Raw genomic sequence first — 23,063 nt, 5'->3', positions numbered from 1 at the left:
CAGCAACAATTTATCTTAGTGTTTTTAGCCATCCGAAAAAGTAAATTTTAATGCAATGCAATTTAATGCAATTTTGTTTTCAATGAACTCAATGTTCCGGGGGAATAGTGTTGGGTAAAGTGCGCACAGCATAGCACAGTGCTTAAATTGCGCACAGTGCTAGCAAGTGCACAGTGCACTTAGGGTAGTGTGCGTGTGTGCACAGCTCACTGAATTGTGCTACTTTAGCCAACACTAATACATAGTCTTCCTGTAAAATGTGTGAACCGATTAATAATATACAGATTTATAATATTGATTCTTTTTCTGGTCGTTTGCAAAAACTAGTTCAAATCTGGCATAAATTTCCACTACATAGTATTACAGATCCATGATTTTATTGCCTTAAATTGACAGTATTCTTTCATATTACAAGCCTTAGTCTCCATAACTTGAGAAAGTATATTTGAAGTAAGTAAGTGCTTTTTATTTTCTGAATAAATAACTGCGCTTTCAATGTACATTCCACCGAAGTATGAAAAATCTTTGTTTAGCACGCGAACTTTCGTGAAGGATAACGAAATTTGGTTGAACGAATACCTTTTCATCAACAAATATACATCCTACACACTAAGCAAAATAAATATACCACTGGTCCTTACTAAACGCATATTCTCCGAAATCAACCACCATTTATGTCTAATGGCACCGCTATGAATCTAGGACCATTCCGTTATGGACTAGTAATATGTGGTACGGACTTCTTCTATGCTATGCAGAGATTAGCGAAAATATCCAAGAAATTATTAACATAAATCAAACCTTGCCACTCAAATGCGCTTTCCTGCTTCATTCCCTATCTTCTTACATATGAACTTAACGAACTCTCTATTGTTGGCCTGCTCACGATAGAGCACGTCGAAGTGACATGGCTCGGTCAACCATCATTCTACAGAATGCTCGGACCCTGGCAGCTGTCTACCATCCATGTAGACACACGATCTCCGACAGGTCTCGCTTCACCTGATCCAGCCATCGCGTTCGCAGTACTCCCATGCGCCTAGTACCTGGGGAATTAAGAATAAGAAGTGGGGATTGCTGTCGAGCACCTTCTTGGAGGGGCATGAGTCATAGACATCCTCAAAAGATTCTCTAGCCACTCACCACCGTCAGGATACTCGATTCGCCGTACAGCTCAGCAAGCTCGTGGTTCATCCTTCTCCTCCAAATTCCATGTTCCAACATAAAGATGTTCCGGAGGATGCGTCATAGTAGAGTATAGAATGTAACATAGAAGAATGTTTTAGCAGCGAATGCAAATTACAAATGATTCATTATTTTGCCCGACGATGCTAAAAACGTGTGTATAATCACCCCAAACACACAAATCATAACGAGGTTCTGAACAAAAAAATTCTCAGTTTAATTTCAACAGCGCTACAACCGAGCGCTCCATAGCTGGTTGCAAAACTGCATAGCTGTTTTGAAAACATCTCCTATGCGTTTATAAGATTCCGCTATGTACCTACAAACCTTCATAGCAACGTTGCAAAAATCCCCTAGCCATTTGAAACATTACACCGAGCGGATCAACTAGTCCATTGTATGATTCCATTATGAACCCTGCAATCTAAAAGTTTTCAACCAACTAAATTGCTTCTGAATGAATTGTAAAATGATCATGCAGTCTTGGATTCAAGAGAGAAACTCGTTTTATAAATTTTACTTGAAGGTGCTCTTTTCTTTGTCATTCTTAGTATAGAGCGTTACGTTAGATGTTATTAACGCTGTTGACGTTGTTTCGTTAACCTTTACGTGTTTCAGTCAACAAAGATTTGAAGAATATATCTAATTATCAAGTAGTTTCACGACGCATTTACTTATTGTGAAATAATTATAAATAATTAATTTTCAATCACACTTTACCGATTGAATCGAACTTCTCCAATCGTGCTGCTTAGCAAAACGAAGGTTTGCCAATACCTTTGCCAGATCTTAATTTAGAAATTTTATACAGCACCTACCATAACTAAATGGACGGTCGTTTTACACGATTGGTGGAAAATCCAGAGAAGAAAAATGTGAATTGTGCAGAATATTATTGCACATCTTTGTATATTTTATTCACATTTTATAATCATTATTACATAAGCTATTACAAAAAAACAATTTAGTTTATTACTATAAAGACTCTTTGAAAAAAAGTTTTTTGTACTTATTCTTCTTCTTCTTCTTTGGCATAACAACCGCTGTCGGTCAAGGCCTACCTGTACTCACTTGGTGAAGCTTGGCTTTCAGTGACTTATTGTTACCATAGCAGGATAGTCAGTCCTACATATGGGGGCGCGGTCGTCTATTCGGGACTTGAACCCATGACTGGCAAGTTGTTAAAGTCGTACGAGTTGACGACTGTACCACCAGACCAGCCCAACTTATTTTAGTCAATAATGGCTCAATATTGATCCGATCAAACAATAGCAACTCAAAACCTTCAATAACAACGTTTTAGCAAAACCCAAATGTTTGCTGTTGTTACATACATAGTTAAGCAATGTAATCATAACCTGAAATTTTATTCTTCCCACCACCCACTTCACCATCGATGTTCTCTTAGACCGCTAGAAATGCGCTTTTGTAGCGGAAAAAGATAACATTGTTGATGCAGTGAGCGAAGATTGGATGAAGGAAAATCAGGTTATGAGTGCATTGCTTAACTATGTATGTAACAATAGTAAACATTTGGGTTTTTCTAAAACGTTGTTATTGAGGTTTTTTAAGTTGCTATTGTTTGATCAAATCTTTTTTTTTAACTGTAATTCAGTAAATGGATAAGGCACTTATGGCAATTTAAAATTATTTGTTTGAAATCATTTTACATACTTTGGTTTGTATTTTTGAAACAATTATTACATGTAAACGAAGTTTTGTTTTATTTTTGATATTTCAAAAACTTATATTTTGGTAATATTTCTTATAAAGCACACAACGCCTTTTAAAATTAATGAACACACTTTTTCGAAATCGCAAAAAGCTGGATCTCTGTGAAACTTAGCTAAAATATGATATTTATATTCTGGGCGATTTTTAAATGCATTAGTTGGTACAAAAAACTTATTTTTCGAAGCGTCTTTATGTTTTATGGTACGATCTCAAAATTCGTGTTTTCATAATAAGTTGTGTAATAACGGCTTTAAAAATTAAAAAAAATATAGTATTCTGCACAATTCATACATTAACTATTTTTATCTCCTCTAGATTTTCCGCAAATTGCAATAAACTACAGTCCATATAGTTGTGATAGGCACTGTATGCTATCCAAAAGCACACAAAATGAGCATTAATTTAGTTATTGAAAGAAAAGACTTTCATTTTTTGCATGGTTTATTTTGGCCAAATGTTCATCATAATGTGATAATTATGTGTATAATCAACTTGTTTGACGCAAAAGCATGGTACGTTTTATATTTTGGACAAAATATGTCAGACAAAGTGGATAATCTTTCATTTTAAAACTTGTTCGATATCTCTAGCTTGAGAACTAACCATAATATTTGCAGTTGATGAAGAGTACAGTTTAATGGACCTAATTAATTCTTATTTTTGACAGCGGCTAAAGAAAATAAATATTAAACAAACGATATTGATCATGATTATTACATGCAACCGGAAACATGAAAATTAATTCATTAAACCATTATTACCAAACAAACCATTTGAAGTGAAGCTTTGGAGGTTTTTAATTTTCCGTTTTGTTTCGTTTTTCGTCGTAAGTTACTGTGGATCAGATTTATGGAGATTGTCACTCATGTCTTATAAACGTAACATTTATTATGGCATGAAGTAATGTGCATAGCTTACATATTATAAATAAATAATTATTAGTAAAAAAAAGGATCATAATTTTAATTGATGAAAATAACTCCACTGTTTTTCGAGTTAGTTTGCAATGAGAATAACAATATTCAAGGCTCGCGAGGTGTTTTTAACACCTGCAATCTTTGAAAAATTACTTACTGGAATAATTACTGGAAAATAACAAGCTACAATGATCCGCTTATCAAACTTCTAACTACTTGCATGTTTATATTTGTTTCATTTTTTTGTTAAAAAAATAAGTTTTTATGCTGTTTGATTTGATTACACATTAGTTGTCATAGTGCTTATAAATTTACAATAACAAAACATGACGAAAATGAAAAGTTTTCTGAAAGAAAAACTACTATATAATAAATTATTTAAAAAAATCACTAGACAAAATAAAGCGAATACTTTAATCATTTAAGCTATTGAGTTTTGATGTATTTTATCAAAACAAGAATAACACAAGTTAAATCATTTATACACATCCTTTTCGCTTTCAAAACTTAATGCAGGCCCCTTGGCATGTTTTCTCCTCTAATTCAAAAGATTTTCTAGGAAAACGTCTAGTTCTTTGAATCTAGTTTCACTCAGGCGTAATGTAAGGCTTCAAAATAATTTTATTTATTCGGTAAGCCAGTTTTATCCACTGATGTTTAAAGATTCGGCCACAAACTTTCGATGCGGCTAAGACTTTGTGAAAGTCAAGTGAATTACGATATGTATCAATTTAATTTCTTGGTTGTATTTTTCGAGCCATTGTTTTATTGGTGACATGTTTTTTTTTTCAAACTTTATTTTACGCAGGATGCTGTTATAGGTACATATCAGCCATCATTATGCCGATGATTCATTCCGCATTGCTCGCCAGTCAAAATTCTCCTTGGCAATGTAATGGCATTTGTCATAATTTATCTCTGGCTTTCTAGCCTTGTGAAATGAACTTTTTGCACATTTGACATTTTTTTCCTTGTCTATGTCTTTTTCTATTTGGCGTAAACGTCCTACGCAGGCATGCCGGCCTATACAGGCTTTCAAAACTTTATTCAATATCACGTAGCCGGATTGTCAGTCCTTACTACAGGGGGACTATTCCGGGCTTCAACCCATTACGGGCGTGTTATTGAGTTGTTCGAGTTGACGACTGTACCACGGGACCGCCCTTCTCCTTAATATATCTCAATTAATTTTCCGAAACTTATCATTCGTTACATGCGACGTTTATGAAAACCCTCACTCGATCTACAATAACGTTAATAAAGAGATTCGGCTTAAATATGATTAAGAACATGCGGATGTACCACTACATTGTTGAAAAGCTGTTCTTTAGATCAATGAGTCCAAATTTAGATTTGATTGCCTAACATATCTATGCGCGATCGAATGAATAATGAATGAAGAATGAGGGTGGAAATGTGATGACCTAGGGTTTTGTTTCTTGGGGAGCAGTGGGAAAATACCTGATACCTATGTTAGTATCCTGCGAAAATACTCTGGGATCTCTGAGCTCTTAAAATGCGGGACATCAACATGTTATCAACATGTTCATCAACATCATCAACATCAACATGGCTCAAAACAAAGACTTATATCGATACATCAATGGATAGAACTAGCGTATCAAACAAATAAAATCAAAGCCCTGAATTACGGCTGAGAAGAACTAGATGCAACTGGTTGGTTTCGCGAATCGTAACGATGTCGTTGTCAATTATTAATTTCTGAATAGGTAAATTCTCACAAACCATATCTTTGTTCGCGAATTTTTCCTCTTATACCAGAAATAAGTGTCAAAAAAAGATTCACCAATATTTTTGTGTTCACACACCGCGAATCATCGCTGGATACAATTTTTGTTATTCGCAAAAACACCTGACCAAAATTAGGGTTTACACTAGTGTTGGGTCATACGATTCATTTCACGACCCGACCCGGAGTCGGGTGCAAGCCAGTCGGAATCGATTCCGACCCGTGGGTGCAGCGGGTGCGCTAGGTCGGAGTCGGAATCAAATCCGACCCGCGGGTGCAATAAGTTCGGGTCGACCCGAAAGATCAGTAGGTGCGAGAAAGCATAAGCGACTCCGACCCGTTGTTGCAACGAGTTCGGGTCGGGTCGGGCCACGGTAGGTTCAGTTTGACCCGAGGGTGCAGCGAGTTTGGGTCGACCCGATAGATCAGTAGGTGCGAGAAAGCATAAGCGACTCCGACCCGTAGGTGCAACGAGTTCGGGTCGGGTCGGGCCACGGTAGGTTCAGTTTGACCCGAGGGTGCAGCGAGTTCGGGTCGACCCGATAGATCAGTAGGTGCGAGAAAACATAAGCGACTCCGACCCGTAGGTGCAACGAGTACGGGTCGGGTCGGGCCATGGTAGGTTCAGTTTGATCCGAGGGTGCAGCGAGTTCGAGTCGACCCGATAGATCAGTAGGTGCGAGAAAGCATAAGCGACTCCGACCCGTTGGTGCGGCGAGTTCGGGTCGGGTAGGGTCAAGATAGGTTCAATCCGACCCGACCCGACCCGAACTCGCCTCACCAACGGGTCGGAGTCGCTTATGCTTTCTCGCAGCTACCGGAGTCGTTGCACCCACTGAACCTACTTGTACCTTTCGGGTCGACACGAACGACTCCGGGTCGCTTACGGATGGCTCCGACCCGATAGGTTCGGGTCGACCCGCCCATCACTAGTTTACACTTTGACCGCTGGCCAGACGTCACAGTTTTTCGAGTGAGCACGTAGCGCATGGCAAGAGAGCGATGTGAGGGACATTTTCTCGTGCGATTGTTATCACTCTTTTGTTTCATTGCGATAAACGGCGTAGCACATGTCGTTTTCTCTTTCCTACCTCATTCGTTCTCAAGAGAATCACTGAGCGTCAGATGCACAGCTGAGCGGTGAACAAAGCCGTCATGTGATGTCATATGACGCGGCACTTAAAGTGTTAAGGAACCACCTGTATTCTATCTAGACACCTTGGTGTGAATGCAAAAATATTGACGAATTTTTTTTGACACTTGTTTCCGGTGGAAGAGGAAAGATTCGTAAAGAAAGATATGGCTTATGGGAACGTACCTAATGCAGTAGCCGGGGTCTCCTAGCAACACACTATAGTCTAGCAGTAGTCGTTTTTAAACCATCGTTTATTTTGACGACTTTCATTTGCGATGCCACACACTACAAGTACAACTAGAATTACCTTTACAAAATAGTTGCATAAGGTTTTGAATAAAACACACTTTCATGGTTTGTGGGGGGGGGGGGGGTGCTCAGAATCCCTGTACTGGACCCCTATAGTCCTACAGTTTATGCTGGAATAACCATATATGGGGCCCTTACATTGACGGGGCCGCTCAGTCCGCGGGAAGGACGATCTTCTTCTTATTTGACACCGTTGTCGGTCAAGGTCTGCCTGTACCACTCGTGGGTTTGGCTTTCAGTGACCTATTTACAAGGCTTCCCACGAATTAATTGGTCGGTTCCCATAATTTTTTGGGCTCTTATCACTATTTATTCGTTGTGTCCCACAGATTATTGGTTCGTTCCCATAATTTATTGGTAACGTCCCATTGAATATCAATACTATTGAACCAAAAATATCTGAGAAACTTCTTCAAAATCGTAGGAGCACGCCTAACACATATGGGAAGCAACCAAAAAACTAAGGAAGCCAACCAATAGATCGTGAGAAATCCTGTATAACCATAGCAGAATAATCAGTCCAACGTATGGGACATTCTCATTCCATTTGAGGCTTGAACACGTGATGGGCATGATGTTATGTCGTACGAGTTGACGACTGTACCACCAGACCGGCCCAAGATGAGGATATCAACTATTAAATTGAAGTTGTTCAATACATATGTTCGTCGAGAGCAATGAAAGTGGTAGCTTAATTTATCATAGTAATTTTGTTCAATTTTGGTAATACAGCGCCTACCATACCAGTCATTTTTTGCTATTTGCGGAAAAACCAGCGTAGATAGATAAAAACAGTGAATCTATGAAATATGCAAAATACTATTTCACATCTTTTTATATCTTTTTCAAAAGTTTATGACCATTATTGTACGACTTATTACGAAAACATAAATTAAAAGTCATAACTATAAAGACCCTCCGAAAATAAGGGTTTTGTACTAACTAATGCATTTAAAAATCGCCCAAAAAAAGAAATAACATATTTTAGGAAAGCTTCACAGAAATACATGTTTTGGCGATTTTGAAGATTTGCTTCTATTACTTTTAAAAGTCGTTGTGTGTTTTATAAGAACAATTAGCAAGATATAAATTATAAAAATATCAAAAATAAAAAAAAAACTACCTTTACATGTAATGGTTGTTTCAAATATACAAACCAAAGTATGTAAAATGATTTCAAACAAATAATTTTAAATTGCCATAAGTGCCTTATCCATTTACTGAATTATAGTTTAAAAAAAATCGATCAAACAATAGCAACTCAAAAAGCTTACTAACATCATTTTAGCAAAACCCAAATGTTTAATAATAATTAACGTTAGATTCGATCTGTCGGTGTTATTAACCGTGATTCTCGAAAGAGCGCGGTACAAACGCGTAGTGTTGGAAGCATCCTATACCGATCGAGCCGAATATTCCCGATCGCTCAAAGGCTCCCGAACATCGTGGCTAAGGCAATGACCGCTCTTTCGCGGTAGCGATTGATTTTTATCGTCGCAATAAAATAATAATATAAGACTGCTTAAGAAAACGCTTGTTACATAATACCTAATACTACTACGGGCGAAATAAAGAGCGCTGTTGCAATAGTTTGCAACACTGATGTTACATACATAGTTAAGGAATGTAATCCAAATCTGTTTTTTTCATCTTACCACCCACTTCACCATCGACGTTCTCTTATACCGCTACAAAAGCGCCCATATCCGTCTGCTTGTAAAGTTTGGTCGTGTATTCGCAAGGTAGTTTATGGGTCTAGATGTAGTTTGATCGGATCAATTTTGAACCGTTATTCACTATTTGGATAAGGTTCTCATGACAGATAATTTTTTTTATAGAAATCTTTTTACATATTTTGGGTTGTATTTTCAAAACAATCAAACCTGCACAAAATAATTGTTTTTGAAAATGTTTGATATTTAAAAAAGAATGGTGTTGATAATTGTCGTAATAAAACTCATAAAATTTTTAAACAAATTATAGAAACTTCTTTTAAAGATCGCAAAAAAAATATTTTGAATAATTATAAAAATCTCTAAAATAAGTCATTTGTATTTTTTAGCAATTTTCAATTTTATTAGTTTGTATAAAAAACCTATTTTTCTAAGTGTTTTTTTGTAATAAGACATGTAATAATTGTTTCAAACCGTTGATAAAAATATACAAAGAATAGTATTTTTCATAATTAATAGATGCACTGTTTTTACCTATCTCAGCCGGATTTTCCGCAAATCAGGAAAAACAACTGTCCATATAGTAATGACAGATGGTGTAATATTTTTCTTAAAGCAATTCATTTTCATTGTACAACTACAACTTTGAATTTTTAATTATATGAGTGGTTATGCGCTTATAAATGCATAACCACTCATATAATTAAAAATTCAAAGTTGTAGTATAACAAATAGAACAAATGTAAAATTGTAAGTAGTGATCACTTTAATACACCGATCATTGTACACGTGGGTTGAGGAAGGGTATGGGCCTGTTTGGAGATGGTTATAACTTATTTACACCAGAAAAACATTTTTTTTAATATAACTGCGTATTTCGTCGAAATTTTTCTTAAAATAATTAACTCAAAATGATGGAAAAACTTAAACCGTCACCACATGCGATACCTCGTCCAGGCCTGTTTTAGTGGAACACACTAGGGAATAATCAACTAGGTCATGTTTGTTGTCTTCTGTTGAAATGAAAGCAGCAAAAACTGAAATAAAAAGAAAGCTTCAAACGAAATGTTCATAATTTTAGCATAGTCGCTCCAAGAAAAATCCGTCCGACACTTTGCTAATTGATGCATGTTTTAATGTACGTATGTAGCAATCGCAAAATGACACATCGGTAAAGTAGCCTTAAAGTGACAATTTTGTTATTGTTGTTACTATTCAAAGATAGTTATGAAAATAACGGTGTGAATTTCTTACAGATACTATGGTTCTTCAATTAAATAATTTAATTATTAGACTCGATAAGCTAAGATCACACAAAACCCCCCATTCACCGCATTAGTGATGGGTCAAATCGTACTTTTTACTGTGCGGTGCTGTGGTACCACGCACAGTCCATTGTGCTGTTTGTGCGTGGTACCACAGTCCGCTCAGTCAATGTGCGCTCTCAAAAATTGTGCGGCAGCACAATAAGTGTGTTACCATATTTTTATTTAGTGTGCAAATGTGCTCACACACTTTATTGTGCTGTGTGTGCGAGATGCCACAGTGCAACATGACCCATCACTCCTCAGGTTTTTTTATCCTCAAACAGCTACCATTTAAGCCCTAGAGCACCTACTAAGTTTGTACTGTAACTGTAAGCTTGAAAGATAATGATAAAGTAATAGTTAGTCGTCTTATTTTATCCTAAACATTGCTAATTATTTTATCTTATGAACGACTAATGTAGCAACAGCAGCATAATAAGAGATTGCTAAACTAGCCTGAGAGAGATTATCAGTTGAGAAATGTAAGAACTTCAAAAAATGAGAAGGTGTATGGAAAAGAGCATAGGACCGAGATCTGTATACTTTTAACCTACCAACCCTTTATTTTTGATTTACATTTCTACATATAAAAAGTTAAAAGTATTATTTTTACAAGATAATTATCTTAAAATTAGTACGAACTAGCTAAAGTGATTATCCTTTGATGATCTAATATTTTGTTCAACTTATTTTCTGTCTCTCTGTCCTATGATGTCGAACGGTCACTGTTATACTATAAAATTAAAATATATTGTAGAGAGTAGCTGTGTAAAGGTTGCTGGTTGGAACAAGACTATATTTCTAGAATCTTACATTAATAATCATAGCCTACTATTTTACTCAAGGCTTGCTCTTCAACACTCCTCCTCAAGCCTCAGAGATACCCATTAACTCGCGACTAATCTCGAATTTAATCCGTTGCAATGGTTTAGTAAGTCCATCTGCAATCTGGTCCTCCGTGCTAACATATTCTAGAGTGACAATCCCACGGCTGAGAGCATCTTTGATGAAATGGTGACGAATATCAATGTGTTTCGTTCGTGGATGATACCCACCATTCTTCGCGATCGCAATGCAGCTTTGATTGTCACAACGAATTTCAATCACTTCATCCGCATTCGCCAGTTTCGCAGAAAGTCCGCGCCACCATGAGGCTTCCTGTACCGCCGCCGATACAGACATGTATTCAGCCTCACACGTAGATAAGGCTACCGTCGGTTGCTTCTTGCACATCCATGAAATTGCTCCTCCTTGCGCCATAAAGATGTTGCCAGTGGTGGATTTTCGTTCATCTGGATCAGATCCCCAATCAGCATCACAGTAACCGATAATTTTCGAATCTACATTTTTTTTTGTAAACCAATTTAAAATTAGAAGTCCCTCGAAGATAGCGCATAACATGCTTCACTCCGTTCCAGTGTTTTTGTCCTGGATTTTTGTTGAATCGACTCAGCATGTTCACCGCGTACAGAATGTCTGGTCGAGTACTTTGTGCCAAATACATCAAACACCCAACGGCTTCTTGATACGGCACATCTTTCATCGCAGCAGTTTCATTGTTACTCTTCGGACTTTCTTCCTTGGTCAGCTTCTCACTGTTGTTCATTGGAACTGCCACTGGTTTACATTTATCCATATTGAACCTCTTTAAAATAGATTCTATGTAGATTTCTTGATCCAACTTGATGGTTTCTTTTGTCCGTTGAATCCTTATACCTAGGCAGTGCTGTGCTGCTCCTAAATCCTTCATACGGAAACAACTACAAAGATGTTTCTTCAGCTGCTTTTTCCATGCCACATCGTTGCTAAAAATCATCATGTCGTCAACGTATATAGCAACGATAATGATCTTACCTCCTTCGCTACCTACATACACGCAAGGATCGTACTGAGTTGGTATCAGGCCGAACCGTTGTAATGCTGCATCCAGTTTGTTGTTCCAAACTCGGCTCCCCTGCTTCAAACCATAAATAGCTTTGTTAAGTTTACATACCAACGTTTTCCGCTGTCCATCAACGAAGCAAGGTGGTTGCTCCATGTAAATATCTTCATCAAGATCTCCTTGCAGAAATGCTGTTACTGCATCCATTTGATCTATCATCAGATCATGCTTGATAGCCAGGGCAAAAAGGTATCGCAGCGAACAATACCGTACCACGGGAGCGTACGTTTCATCATAATCTTCCCCCTTTCGCTGTGAGAATCCTTTGACGACCAAACGAGCCTTGTATCGAGTTAAATTTCCAGATGAATCGCATTTAGTCCGATACACCCATTTGCATTTTATGGCTTGTCTTCCTTTCGGGAGCGAAGTTAGCGTCCAGGTTTTGTTCTCCATCAGAGCGTTATACTCCTCCTGCATGGCAGTCCCCCATTCTTTGCTATCATCCCTAGCGAGTGCTTCTTGGTGTGAAACAGGATCAGCATATGTTCCACTGTACATACCAGACGCAACTGCTACAAAGCCATCGACATCGCTTCCGGAAAACCCAAGAAAATCACTCGAATCGTCTTCAGATTGTACCATCGTTTCTGTACTAGTGTTGTTTTCGTCATCTGTCGTACTTTCATCGAGTTCACCATCCGTTTCTGCATCATTTTCTTCCAACGTGCTGTCTGATCCAGCATCGGGTGCAAAATTGGGAACCGGGATTTGCACAGGTTGGATTGAAGTTGTTTCCTCGATGTCCAGTCTAACGAATGTTCTTCTTGGCTCTTGCATTGCTGTAACTGTCACGTTCGATGAACAACCTTCATCTAAAAAAATTACTTCGCGGCTAATGATCGTTTGCTTCTTTTTATGGTCGTACAGACGATATCCTTTCGTTTCTTCATCAAAGCCAGTCAGAACGCACTCATGAGATTTCGGATCCCATTTACGTCGCTTCTCCTTCGGAATCATTACCATCGCTTTCGTTCCAAACACACGCAGATGTGAAAGATCAGGTTTTCTTCCATTCCACGCTTCTTCAGGAGTTAAATTGTGTCCACGTGTAGGAGAACGATTGATAAGATAAACTGCTGTTGAAACCGCCTCCGCCCAAAAACCTTTGGTCATGTTTCCTTCGAACAGTAAACACCGCGCCATTTCCACAATAGTTCTGTTGGCACGTTCCGCCAGTCCATTTTGCTGTGGTGTGTATCCGTTCGAAGTTTCATGGCGGATGCCCTCTTTCTGCAAGAACGATGTTAGGGATTTGTTCATATATTCCTTACCGTTATCTGTACGTAGTGTTTTAAGCTTCCTTCCGCTTTGACGCTCCGCCATCGCGTGGAATCTCTTGAAGGCTTCGAAAACTTCTACTTCAGATTTCGTCTTAAGGAAATAAACGAATATACGCCTCGTCTTGTCATCGATGAACGTGATGTAGTATCGATGTCCACCAAGCGAGTGCGTTTCCATCGGTCCATTAATGTCCGAATGAACCAAATCCAAGACATTTTCAGCTCGAGAACCTTTCTTCGGAAACGGTAACTTCGAATGTTTGCCTAACGGGCAAACTCTGCAATCCGCACCGTCCATATTTTTCAATGTGATGCCAGTTGCCAAACCACCAGCAAGTTTCTTGAGATTCACAGCACTCAGATGCCCCATCCGTTTATGCCACAATTCGAAACTTTCTGCTGTGTTACACGACAGAGCCTCCTGCATGTTGTTCGCTACCTGTTCCACCTTGAACTGATTATTGTTGTGAATACCAGTAAGCACCAACTTGCCGCTAGGGTTATATACTTTGCAACCTTTGGTGTTGAATTGAACAGTATATCCCTTTTCTACCATCCTGCTAACCGAAAGTAAATTCGATGTTAAACCTGGAATCAGCTTTACATCGCTGATCGTTACAATCTCTTCCATGCATTTCGGTTGTATTATAGCAGTTCCACGAGCGACAATGTCCAGAGTTCCTCCGTTAGCAGCAACTACTTTACCTGTTGCGTTTTGCAGGTTGCTCAATAAATCCTTGTTGCTAGTCATGTGCGCATACGCTGCCGAATCCAAAATCCACTCGTTAGCTTCACTGTTTCCAAATGTCGATAGCACCGTACACAACGTTGTTCCTCCTTTTCGATCATCCTTGCAGAATTTCGCAATATGACCATACCGGCCACATTTCCTACATTGCGGACCTTTCGACGAAGAAGGCTTCTGTTTTGGCTTGAAAACTTCACGACGTTTGTTAGTGGCTAACGCTTGAACATTTTCGTTACGTAGCAACGGCCTCTCTTGAAGAAGTTTTGTCTTCACATAGTCGCCTGTGATTGCAACACCAGAATTCTCCATAGCCAAAATCATCGGTCGATACTCTTCCGGTAAACCAGCCAAAAGAATCATTCCTACCCACAAGTCGGGCAATTTGAAAGCAATGGCATTTAGTTGGTTTGCCGTGGATATTACCTGATTCACGTATGAATTCATTGAGCCACATGTATCCAAATCAGACTTAATCAGCTTGTGAAGCAAGCCGATTTGCCTAGAAAGCCCTTTATCCTCAAACGCCATTTCCAATTTGTCCCAAGCAGATCGAGCCGATTCCGCGTCTTCAATATGGACATAAATTGTTGGGTCGAGTAAAAGGATGAGCTTCAATCTGGCTTGCAAATCCTTTTTTTCGTCCACTGTTTCGAAAGTTCCATCCTCTTTTTTCACAGGTTTTACTACTTCCCAAAGTCCTTCGAGTTGTAGAAACGTTTTAGCAGCAAACTTCCAGGATGTCCAATTTTCCCGACCGAGCAGACGTTCAATGGAGGGAATACTTGTCGAACCGACGAAACTTGACGAGGAATTGCTTGAGCTAGGAAGCGCCATTTTCACTAAACTTTCTAGATTCAAGTCTTCGATATTCTGGATCTTTAATCAATTTTCGAGTCTGGGCCCATAACCTGTAGAGAGTAGCTGTGTAAAGGTTGCTGGTTGGAACAAGACTATATTTCTAGAATCTTACATTAATAATCATAGCCTACTATTTTACTCAAGGCTTGCTCTTCAACATATATTGCCACTCTAACTAAGAGATTATGGAACCACTAGAAAATATCAAAATTGATTTAATGAGTTGACATACCTCTCAACAATCTGACACTTCTTTCATGGACTTCGGTAAAAGATGGTAATTGTTCAGGTGCAGGATGCAATTCTACCATCGTGTTCATTGATTCTGTTTGCAGTTTTCTGATTAATATCTCAATCCATGATTGTAAGTAGTCCTTTAATCGTATAACGATTACTATCGACATCGCCATTATCGCTATTATTAAAGCTACAATCCATACCAAAAACGTTTGTTTACCTATTGCTGTGAATCCTTGGGAATTGAATAAAATATTATGTTTTTGACTCGTTTGGGTAAAGTCTATCGTGCGCCCGTTTATTGTAAGATTGCGTAGACATCCATCAAAACTCTTCGTATATGGTACATATTTCCAGCTGTATAGAGATCCCAGCTTATCGAGACTAATTGAAGAAACTCCTAGTTGAAGAGACACATTACCTGGAAGAAACCCACTCCAATCCTTATTTTCATAATGACTCCTACTGCTCACCATCTTATTGTTCACCGTTTTAATCTCAATCCTATACGGCTGTAAAATAACCTGAACTTTAATAATCTCGTGTAAAACTATTTGTTGATGCTCGAAACGGCTCGTCCCTATTCCGTAGTCCAATAGTAAAACCAACATACCATCGTTGATTTCCAATGCCAGAAAAGGTGGTGCCTTCAAAGATGGGTCATACTTCAGAGGACCCATGTAGAATACCAACCCGTTCTTTTGTCGGGGCAATAACTCAATGCTGATGTTGTTTACGTTGCCACTGTTGATCGATGGATAGATTGCATACCCACTTCCATCAAAACAGATGTCTAATTTCTCACACTGAGGTCCTTCGAACCCCATGGGACATTTACATTTACCATTCTGGAAAGTGCCACCGTTGAAGCATGCTACCAGCGAAGATTCTATCTGTGGGATGCATTCAGCTTGCACCAAGGTGGTCATTCCCACAAACGAGCTAGTGCTGGTGTGCACTACGATTGGTTTTGCTGTTTTAAGGACCTTGTTTTTGCATGTCTGTGTACATGTATGTCCTTTCTCGATGCACTCATCGATACCAACCGTCACAATCCGATACCCGACGTCTTCCTCCAATTGGCGTAGATGCAAACTTAACACTGAATTTAAGACCTCTGGCGATGTGTAAATAGTATCATCTACCGCAAAAAACACGTCCAAGAATGCACCCCGGGCAAGCTTACGATTGTTGATCGTGAATATGTCCACCTGATCTGGGCTGGTATCCAGAATGCTTGCAATGCTTTGCTGAAGTCGATTCATGGGTGTGTTGAGCTCACTCACTGTCTGAGATATGAATGTCTCAGCCGTTACATTGTAAAAGCGAATCGATGCACTCTGGTTGACTGTTTTCGCCGAGATGTTCTTCACTGTCACCGTCACTCGAGCAGATACGTTGTGGCGTGGAAAATAGGATGATTCTTCAATCACAGTGAACGCTAGATTGTATATTCCTTCGGGTGTGCCTTTTATCATCGTGATCATACCGGTGTTGATGTTGAGCTTGAAGAGCTTCCTATTCGTCTCGGGCGTCATCTCATCCCAAAGAAACATCTTGTCTGATACATCCCAATCATCTGGATCGCTGACATACACTCGTCCTATCTGCGTATCTGCAAGCTTGCCTTCGTAATTGTTGACGAGAATGCGGCTCTGGCCCATTTGCATTTCGTTGTCATTTTTGTCACCAATCACCACCAACAGTTTGCTGACGGCGCTCATCGGTTTGTGACCCGAGTCTCGAATCAGTATCGGTACCAAGTATTGTTTCTGCTTCTCCCGATCAAACTCCACCAATGAATACAGCTCATCACCTACAGTCTGGAAGCGATTTTTGATTTCGGTTGGGGCATCGGGATCAACACTGTAGAAAAACGGCGGTCCATTGTGCTCTCCATCAGCGTCTTCTGCAGTCAGCTTCGTGATCATGGCTGAAGGGCGGTTCTCACTCCACACAACTGGCATTCTATTGGTAAGCTGGGGCGCGTTGTCGTTAATGTCTTCAACGAAGATGTAAACTGTTTCCATCACCGTTCTTCCCTTACCATTTTCATCTGTAATGGTAATATTGATTTGTATCACTTCTTGCCCATGTGGAGGATCACGATCAAGAGGCTGGAGCAGTTTAAGACATCCTTTGTCGTCGATGCTTAAGAGGTGCTGGTGTTCTTTGGGAAGTGCATATTGTATGTTTTGTGGGTACTCGAAATTCTCGATGTCTGGATCATAGGCCCACAAATTTGCAATACAATCCAAAGGAATGGTGTTTTCCTTGATCGTGACGTTTGTTAAGGTCAAAATTTGCGGTGCAAAGTCATTCAGATTTTTTATTTGAATCCATACGTTGGTTGTGCTTTTAAAACAGCCGTCATATGCCTGCACGACTAAATCGTATTCTTGAATCGATTCATAGTCGAGCTTTTTGTTAACTGAAATAAGACCGGTGTCCTCATCGATCTTAAACGCCTTTCCAATGTTATTCTCTATAATGCTGTATTTAATCTTGGGATCTTTATCCTGATCCGTTGCCTTCACCTTGATAACACTTGTATTGATGTCAGCGTCTTCTGGTATGTTGTTCACCTCGTAGTATTGTTCCTCGAACCGTGTGGGATGATCGTTTTTGTCCAAAACTCTTATAAACAACTGTTTTACCGCACGGTTTGGCTTTCCATTATTGAACAGCACGGACGGTGAGTTATCTTCGGCAACCACAGTTACAGGATAAATATCTTTCGCCTCACGATCGAACTCCACCAATGACGTAATGTTGCCAGTTTTACTGTCAATGTGGAAATACTGTCGAGCAGTACCCTCGAGCCGATACGATACGATGTTGTGGGCCGATGTCCCGTCATTATCATGTGCCTTTACTTGCATTACGAACGTGCCTACTGGCTCGTGCTCGAGGATAACTCCATTCGAGTCTCCTATAAACTCTGGAATGTTATCGTTTTCGTCTAAGACCTTGACGAACATTGTTGCATCTGCTTTCAAGCCTCTGAAATTCATTGCTCGTACCGTGATTCTATATTCTTGCACCTTTTCATAGTCAAGTTTGCCTCCCAGTATTATGTGTGCGGTGTTATTGACCTGCTCTAAGATAAATGTAGTTTGTATGTTAGCTGTGGAATCATTGTCTTGAACGATATCAAATACAACACTTGTTCCGTCATTTAAATTCGTGTTCACCTCAAACTGAGCTAATGAACTGTAGAATTGGTCGTATGTTTCATTGAGTACAATGGGAGCCCATGGAAACTTGGTAAACGAGGGGATGTAATTCGAATTGACGGTGAGTCTTTTTTTGTCGTTTTCATTTACATCTTCTGTGATCGTTTGAATATTTGCAGCGTGCAATTTGATACAGAATAATAATATCATGACGTTGATCATCAATTTGACCAGGTTCATTTTTTTGCTTATTTTGCGTGGAAGAGTAATGAATGTTCGTTTCCGTTTTGTCTTTCTGAAATGAAATTGGAAATATTGCAGACATTTGTTTAACCTTAATGATAGGTCTGTTATTATTATTTTCAGTGCCATTATCCCTCATTTGAAGAAGCATGTGTAAACAAACAACACTCACATGTTACCAGAACCTAGGCTATACTCGACCACAGTTTGCCTACTTTTTTCTCATCCCTTTCCGCAACAACCGTTGTTTGTCTAGGCATGCATGTGCCACTAATGGGGCTAGCGATCAGTGACTTATAAATCCTCACAGCAGGATAGTCAATCATACGTAAGGAGAACTTGGACCATAATCACACAAAGCAGCAACTGCACTGTATTCAGTATAACTACGTCACTGTACATGCGGTCCCCGAGATACACGGTTGATGGGGACTATTAACGGCCGCAAAAAAACCGCGTATCTCGAATTTTCACGTAAGTCGAATCTCGTGACTTTCAGCTAAAATATCATTAACTTTCGTATAATTTTACAAGTAGGGGGTGGTTTTATCCACCTTATTAATTATTTGATATGATTCTCACAAAATATAACAGTTTTAAACCTTCCGAAATGGTTTTTAACGTTCGATCAAAAGGGAGATTTTTTGGCATTTTACAATTGTCAAATGAGTACAATTTGCTCAAAGAACTGTCAACTTTAGAAAACCGCGTATCTCCGAATCCGCGTATAGGATGTACCGTATATCTCGGGGACTACCTGTATATTACAAATTACTTATTTTTGTTTTGACTACTAATTTGCAATACTATTTAACAATTCGTTAAATAACTTAAAACTGCTAAAATGATGCATCAAACAAATGTACAGAGTGATTCAGAGAGTGAGATAATGATTCAGCCGTTCTGCGGGTGCTTTTATTGTCATACATACAGTATCGGACAGAATGATAGGACCCTAGTGTTTTCAACGCAGCATGCACCCGTTTGGACAGGTTTATGTGTGTGTGTGTGTGTGTGTGTGTGTGTGTGTGTGTGTGTGTGTGTGTGTGTGTGTGTGTGTGTGTGTGTGTGTGTGTGTGTGTGTGTGTGCGCGTGTGTGTGTGTGTGTGTGTGTGTGTGTGTGTGTGTTGTGTGTGTGTGTGTGTGTGTGTGTGTGTGTGTGTGTGTGTGTGTGTGTGTGTGTGTGTGTGTGTGTGTGTGTGTGTGTGTGCGAGTGCGCGGGTTTTTGTCTGAAGAAACGTAGCTGGACATGGTTTCATATTGCGTTCAAAACATTCTGATTCTGTGTGTTATCATGTGAAACAGCGTGCGTTCACACTTGGATAAACGCTAAAGTTTGCATCGATAGCAGCGAATGTTCTTCGGACGAGAACGCAGGTGTGCTGTTTCATGATTGTGCGACAGCGGTGCGAAATGGAAACGCGCACAATAGCAATGAACTCGGCATTCCCTCACAGGTGTTTCTCCAGTGCACGACATTGAAAGGCCAGCGTGCATCTCTGCGTTGAAGCTGGTGTGTGCATAGGAAACTTTGTGCGTGCATTGAGCTTGCGCGCAGTTGTTCTTTTCAATGGGCGTTTTGTTTCATGAGCGCGGCAGTATTCTGTTCTCGATTTAAATGGGTTGACGCTCACTCGCTTACTCATAGATAGTTTTTATCCATACACTTTTATCGCTGCTCTACAACGATGTAATTCATCACGTGTAGAAGCAGAACTCAGGCTGAGCACGGGATGAGCCGTGTCCAACTTTTTAACCAGCGCGTTCTTGACGGTCCAAGCAAGCAATGTTAGTAACAATGGGTCGAGGTAAACATTGTACCGATTATCAGCACCATATGATAAAGCGACTGGCTGCTGCTGGCATTAAGCGCAAAACGATCGAGTTCATAATGGAACGATCGCGCACTTTTGTGGCAAATGCGCTTCGGACAACCGAAACGTGCTTAGACAACCAAAACGCGCTTGGACAACCGAAACGCGCAAGTCAACCAGACGTCCTCAAAAGACCACGGCGAAAGAAGACCGTAAAATTGTTAATATATCGAAAAAACACTGATCGCGAGGGCGGTGGTCCTGCTTATTACATCAAAAACCTAACCCAAAACACAAAAAAAACTACTAACAAATCTATCCGAAACGACATACTTGTGAAACAAACACACACACCAATACACATTCAAACATACACACACACACACACACACACACACACACACACACACACACACACACACACACACACACACACACACACACACACACACACACACACACACACACACACACACACACACACACACACACACACACACACACAAACCACACATAAACCTGGCCCAACGGGTGCATGCTGCGTTGAAAAAACAAGGGTCCTATCTTTCTGTCCGATACTGTACTCCCAGCTGAACTAAAGATCTCGTTGTCTTAATCGTAATCGTTTAATTTCCTTAAAGATTGTGAAACCCTGCGATGTTTTGCTTCGCATAATCTCTTTCTAGGAAAACCATATAACGCAAGCACATACAGTAAACTAATGATAAAATGTTGTTTTTCATATTCAAGCCGATAACAGAATGATAACAGTAAATTACAGCTAAGGGAATGGTTCCGAATCGTCTAGAACAGAGACCGGCTAACTTTGCGACCTAAAGTCAAGCGCCAAATTTTATAAAACATGTTCGCAGAGCAAATTATATAACCAAAGGGTTTGAATGTTTGTTAAAATGTTCAAATGTAAAGGTTTAGAGCGATAGTTTTGGCATCTTTGTAAATAATGGGAACCTTTCTCTCAATCTAAACATCCAATATGTCTTAACAACGCCATAAAAAAGTGACGACCAGAAGCCAATTTGTGAAACCCTTATTTCATTTCTAAGAGCATGGAATGGTATATCACGTTATAACTAATTTATCTAAGTAACGAAATTGGTTCACGATTCTGATGAAATATAAAGTATCATTGAACTATCTTTTATTGAAAGTATATTTAAAACGTAATAATAAATAACAGAATGATACATTTGATCATTAAATGAGTAATAGCTTGTTTTGAAAAATACACCTTATACTGACTACGAACTTAATTTAAATATTGATTTATTTTCACGTGCAGAATCAAATACACGTAGAATCTAATGGAAGCTCATTGTCAGGATTCTAGTAAAAACTAATGTTTCCGTTTAGTTTATTTAAACAGTCCATAGTCCTGAGTGAAACTTTTCACTTGCGGTATTTACATATGCGTTTCACTGAACAGCGAAGCAATTGACAGGTGTTGCTTTGTGTTTGTATTAGTAGGAAAAAGATCGCGGGAATCAACTGTCATAATTACACAGCATAATTGGATAAACGTATTCTTGTTTATCCAGAAAATAACACAACTTAGGGGTTTGCGCGAACATAACTAGTGCCGTGACCAGGATTGCTGATTCCCGTTTGTTTTTGTGTTTAAAGTGTTGAGCGCCCGTGTTTTTGTGCTACTGCGTCTGTACGTTTGCTGCATAGCAATTGCGACAATTTTTCGGCCACATCATCTTCTGGACACCAATTTCAAAAAACGGGACTAAGATTTTATGCGTTACGTTTTTCACGTTTATACGTATAAATCGTCACCTGCGTTCGGATACGATTCTTTTAACATTTATGCGTTCGTGTTGTAAGACCGTCCCGCGTTTCGTGTCTCGCTCCCGATATTACCGTATTATACACGTCCGTTTAAGTGTCGAGAGGTTTCGAGCGCAAAACACATGTGTGCACTTTTGCATTTTCTCCTATTGTAACACGCTGATGTGTAAATGCAAATATAAATGCATATTATTTCACTTACCAGAAGTTGATTATCCGATCCGTCTACATTGAATCACTTTAACACAATGCGTTGAAGTACTATTTTGAACTGAAAAGGTTTCGTCAAATCTTTGGGTTGTTATATCCCCGCTGCGCAAAGCGACGGAAGAAATCATGCCGTTCGGAGAATTTTATCATGCCACCCGCTGCGCAAAGCGAAGGAAGAAATCATGCCGTTCGGAGAATTTTATCATGCCATCTTTTTCCCTCCAACGGCTAATTTGTCAAGCAGCTCGTCGAGCTACCCGTCCCTGGCTCCGCCTCATACCCCTCGCCTGAACGCGCTGTCGAAGGTTTGGTTGTGTTGGTGCGTCAGACGGCCAATCGCTGTCAGCCGTCGTCCGTGCTTTTTCCCTCCATAGCGCTATCTCTTTCTCGCGTGTGGTCAATGCTCATGAGTTGCTGTGGCGATCAAAAAAGCCCTTAACAAACATTGCGGCGATGAAGTTGTATTTTCACAAATCAAACCAAAAAAGCGCAATAAGTTCAATTGCTGCAATGTAAAAATGAGTAAGGAATCGCTAGCTAACGCTGGAGGGTTTGCTGTGAAACGCGCTGAATCCTAATTCGCATTAACACGTTCATCCCGGCGCTGATTTTCATCAACTTTCCTTTCCACCAGCACCTAGAACGCAGGCTGGAAAGTTCACTGGCAGGCAGTGGGGCCTGTCATCGATCTGAACGTGTTAAGCATTAAGCATAACTTTATTACACTAAG

At 39.6% G+C, this 23,063-nt stretch overlaps 1 protein-coding gene across 3 annotated transcripts; it reads right to left on the bottom strand.

Annotated features, from left to right (window-relative positions):
• Positions 1 to 440: 440 nt before the first annotated feature.
• On the bottom strand, positions 441 to 22,494 carry LOC121594060 (DE-cadherin-like). Of its 3 annotated transcripts, none has more exons than XM_041916950.1 (4): positions 15,692 to 19,000; positions 9,652 to 9,740; positions 1,144 to 1,201; positions 441 to 1,046 (listed from the first exon to the last, which is right to left on the bottom strand). In XM_041916950.1, the coding sequence occupies exons 1-3, from the start codon at positions 18,624 to 18,626 to the stop codon at positions 1,175 to 1,177; spliced, it is 3,051 nt and encodes a 1,016-aa protein (XP_041772884.1). In that variant the 5' UTR covers positions 18,627 to 19,000; the 3' UTR covers positions 441 to 1,046; positions 1,144 to 1,174. The 3 variants fall into 3 exon arrangements, with proteins under 3 accessions (XP_041772884.1, XP_041772886.1, XP_041772883.1); XM_041916952.1 differs by having other exon boundaries at positions 1,144 to 1,195; XM_041916949.1 differs by lacking the exons at positions 441 to 1,046; positions 1,144 to 1,201; positions 9,652 to 9,740 and adding an exon at positions 22,326 to 22,494 and having other exon boundaries at positions 15,043 to 18,549.
• Between the last annotated feature and the right edge of the window lie 569 nt (positions 22,495 to 23,063).

The sequence above is a fragment of the Anopheles merus genome, chromosome 2L, assembly GCF_017562075.2.
Source record: "Anopheles merus strain MAF chromosome 2L, AmerM5.1, whole genome shotgun sequence".
In the NCBI taxonomy this organism is placed as follows: Eukaryota; Metazoa; Arthropoda; class Insecta; order Diptera; family Culicidae; genus Anopheles; species Anopheles merus.
This window is presented reverse-complemented; position numbering and strand designations above follow the sequence as displayed.

What these genes read in the sequence shown, in the direction of transcription:
- LOC121594060 (XM_041916949.1), bottom strand. Translation starts at nt 18,494, where the DNA reads ATGAACCTGGTCAAATTGATGATCAACGTCATGATATTATTATTCTGT.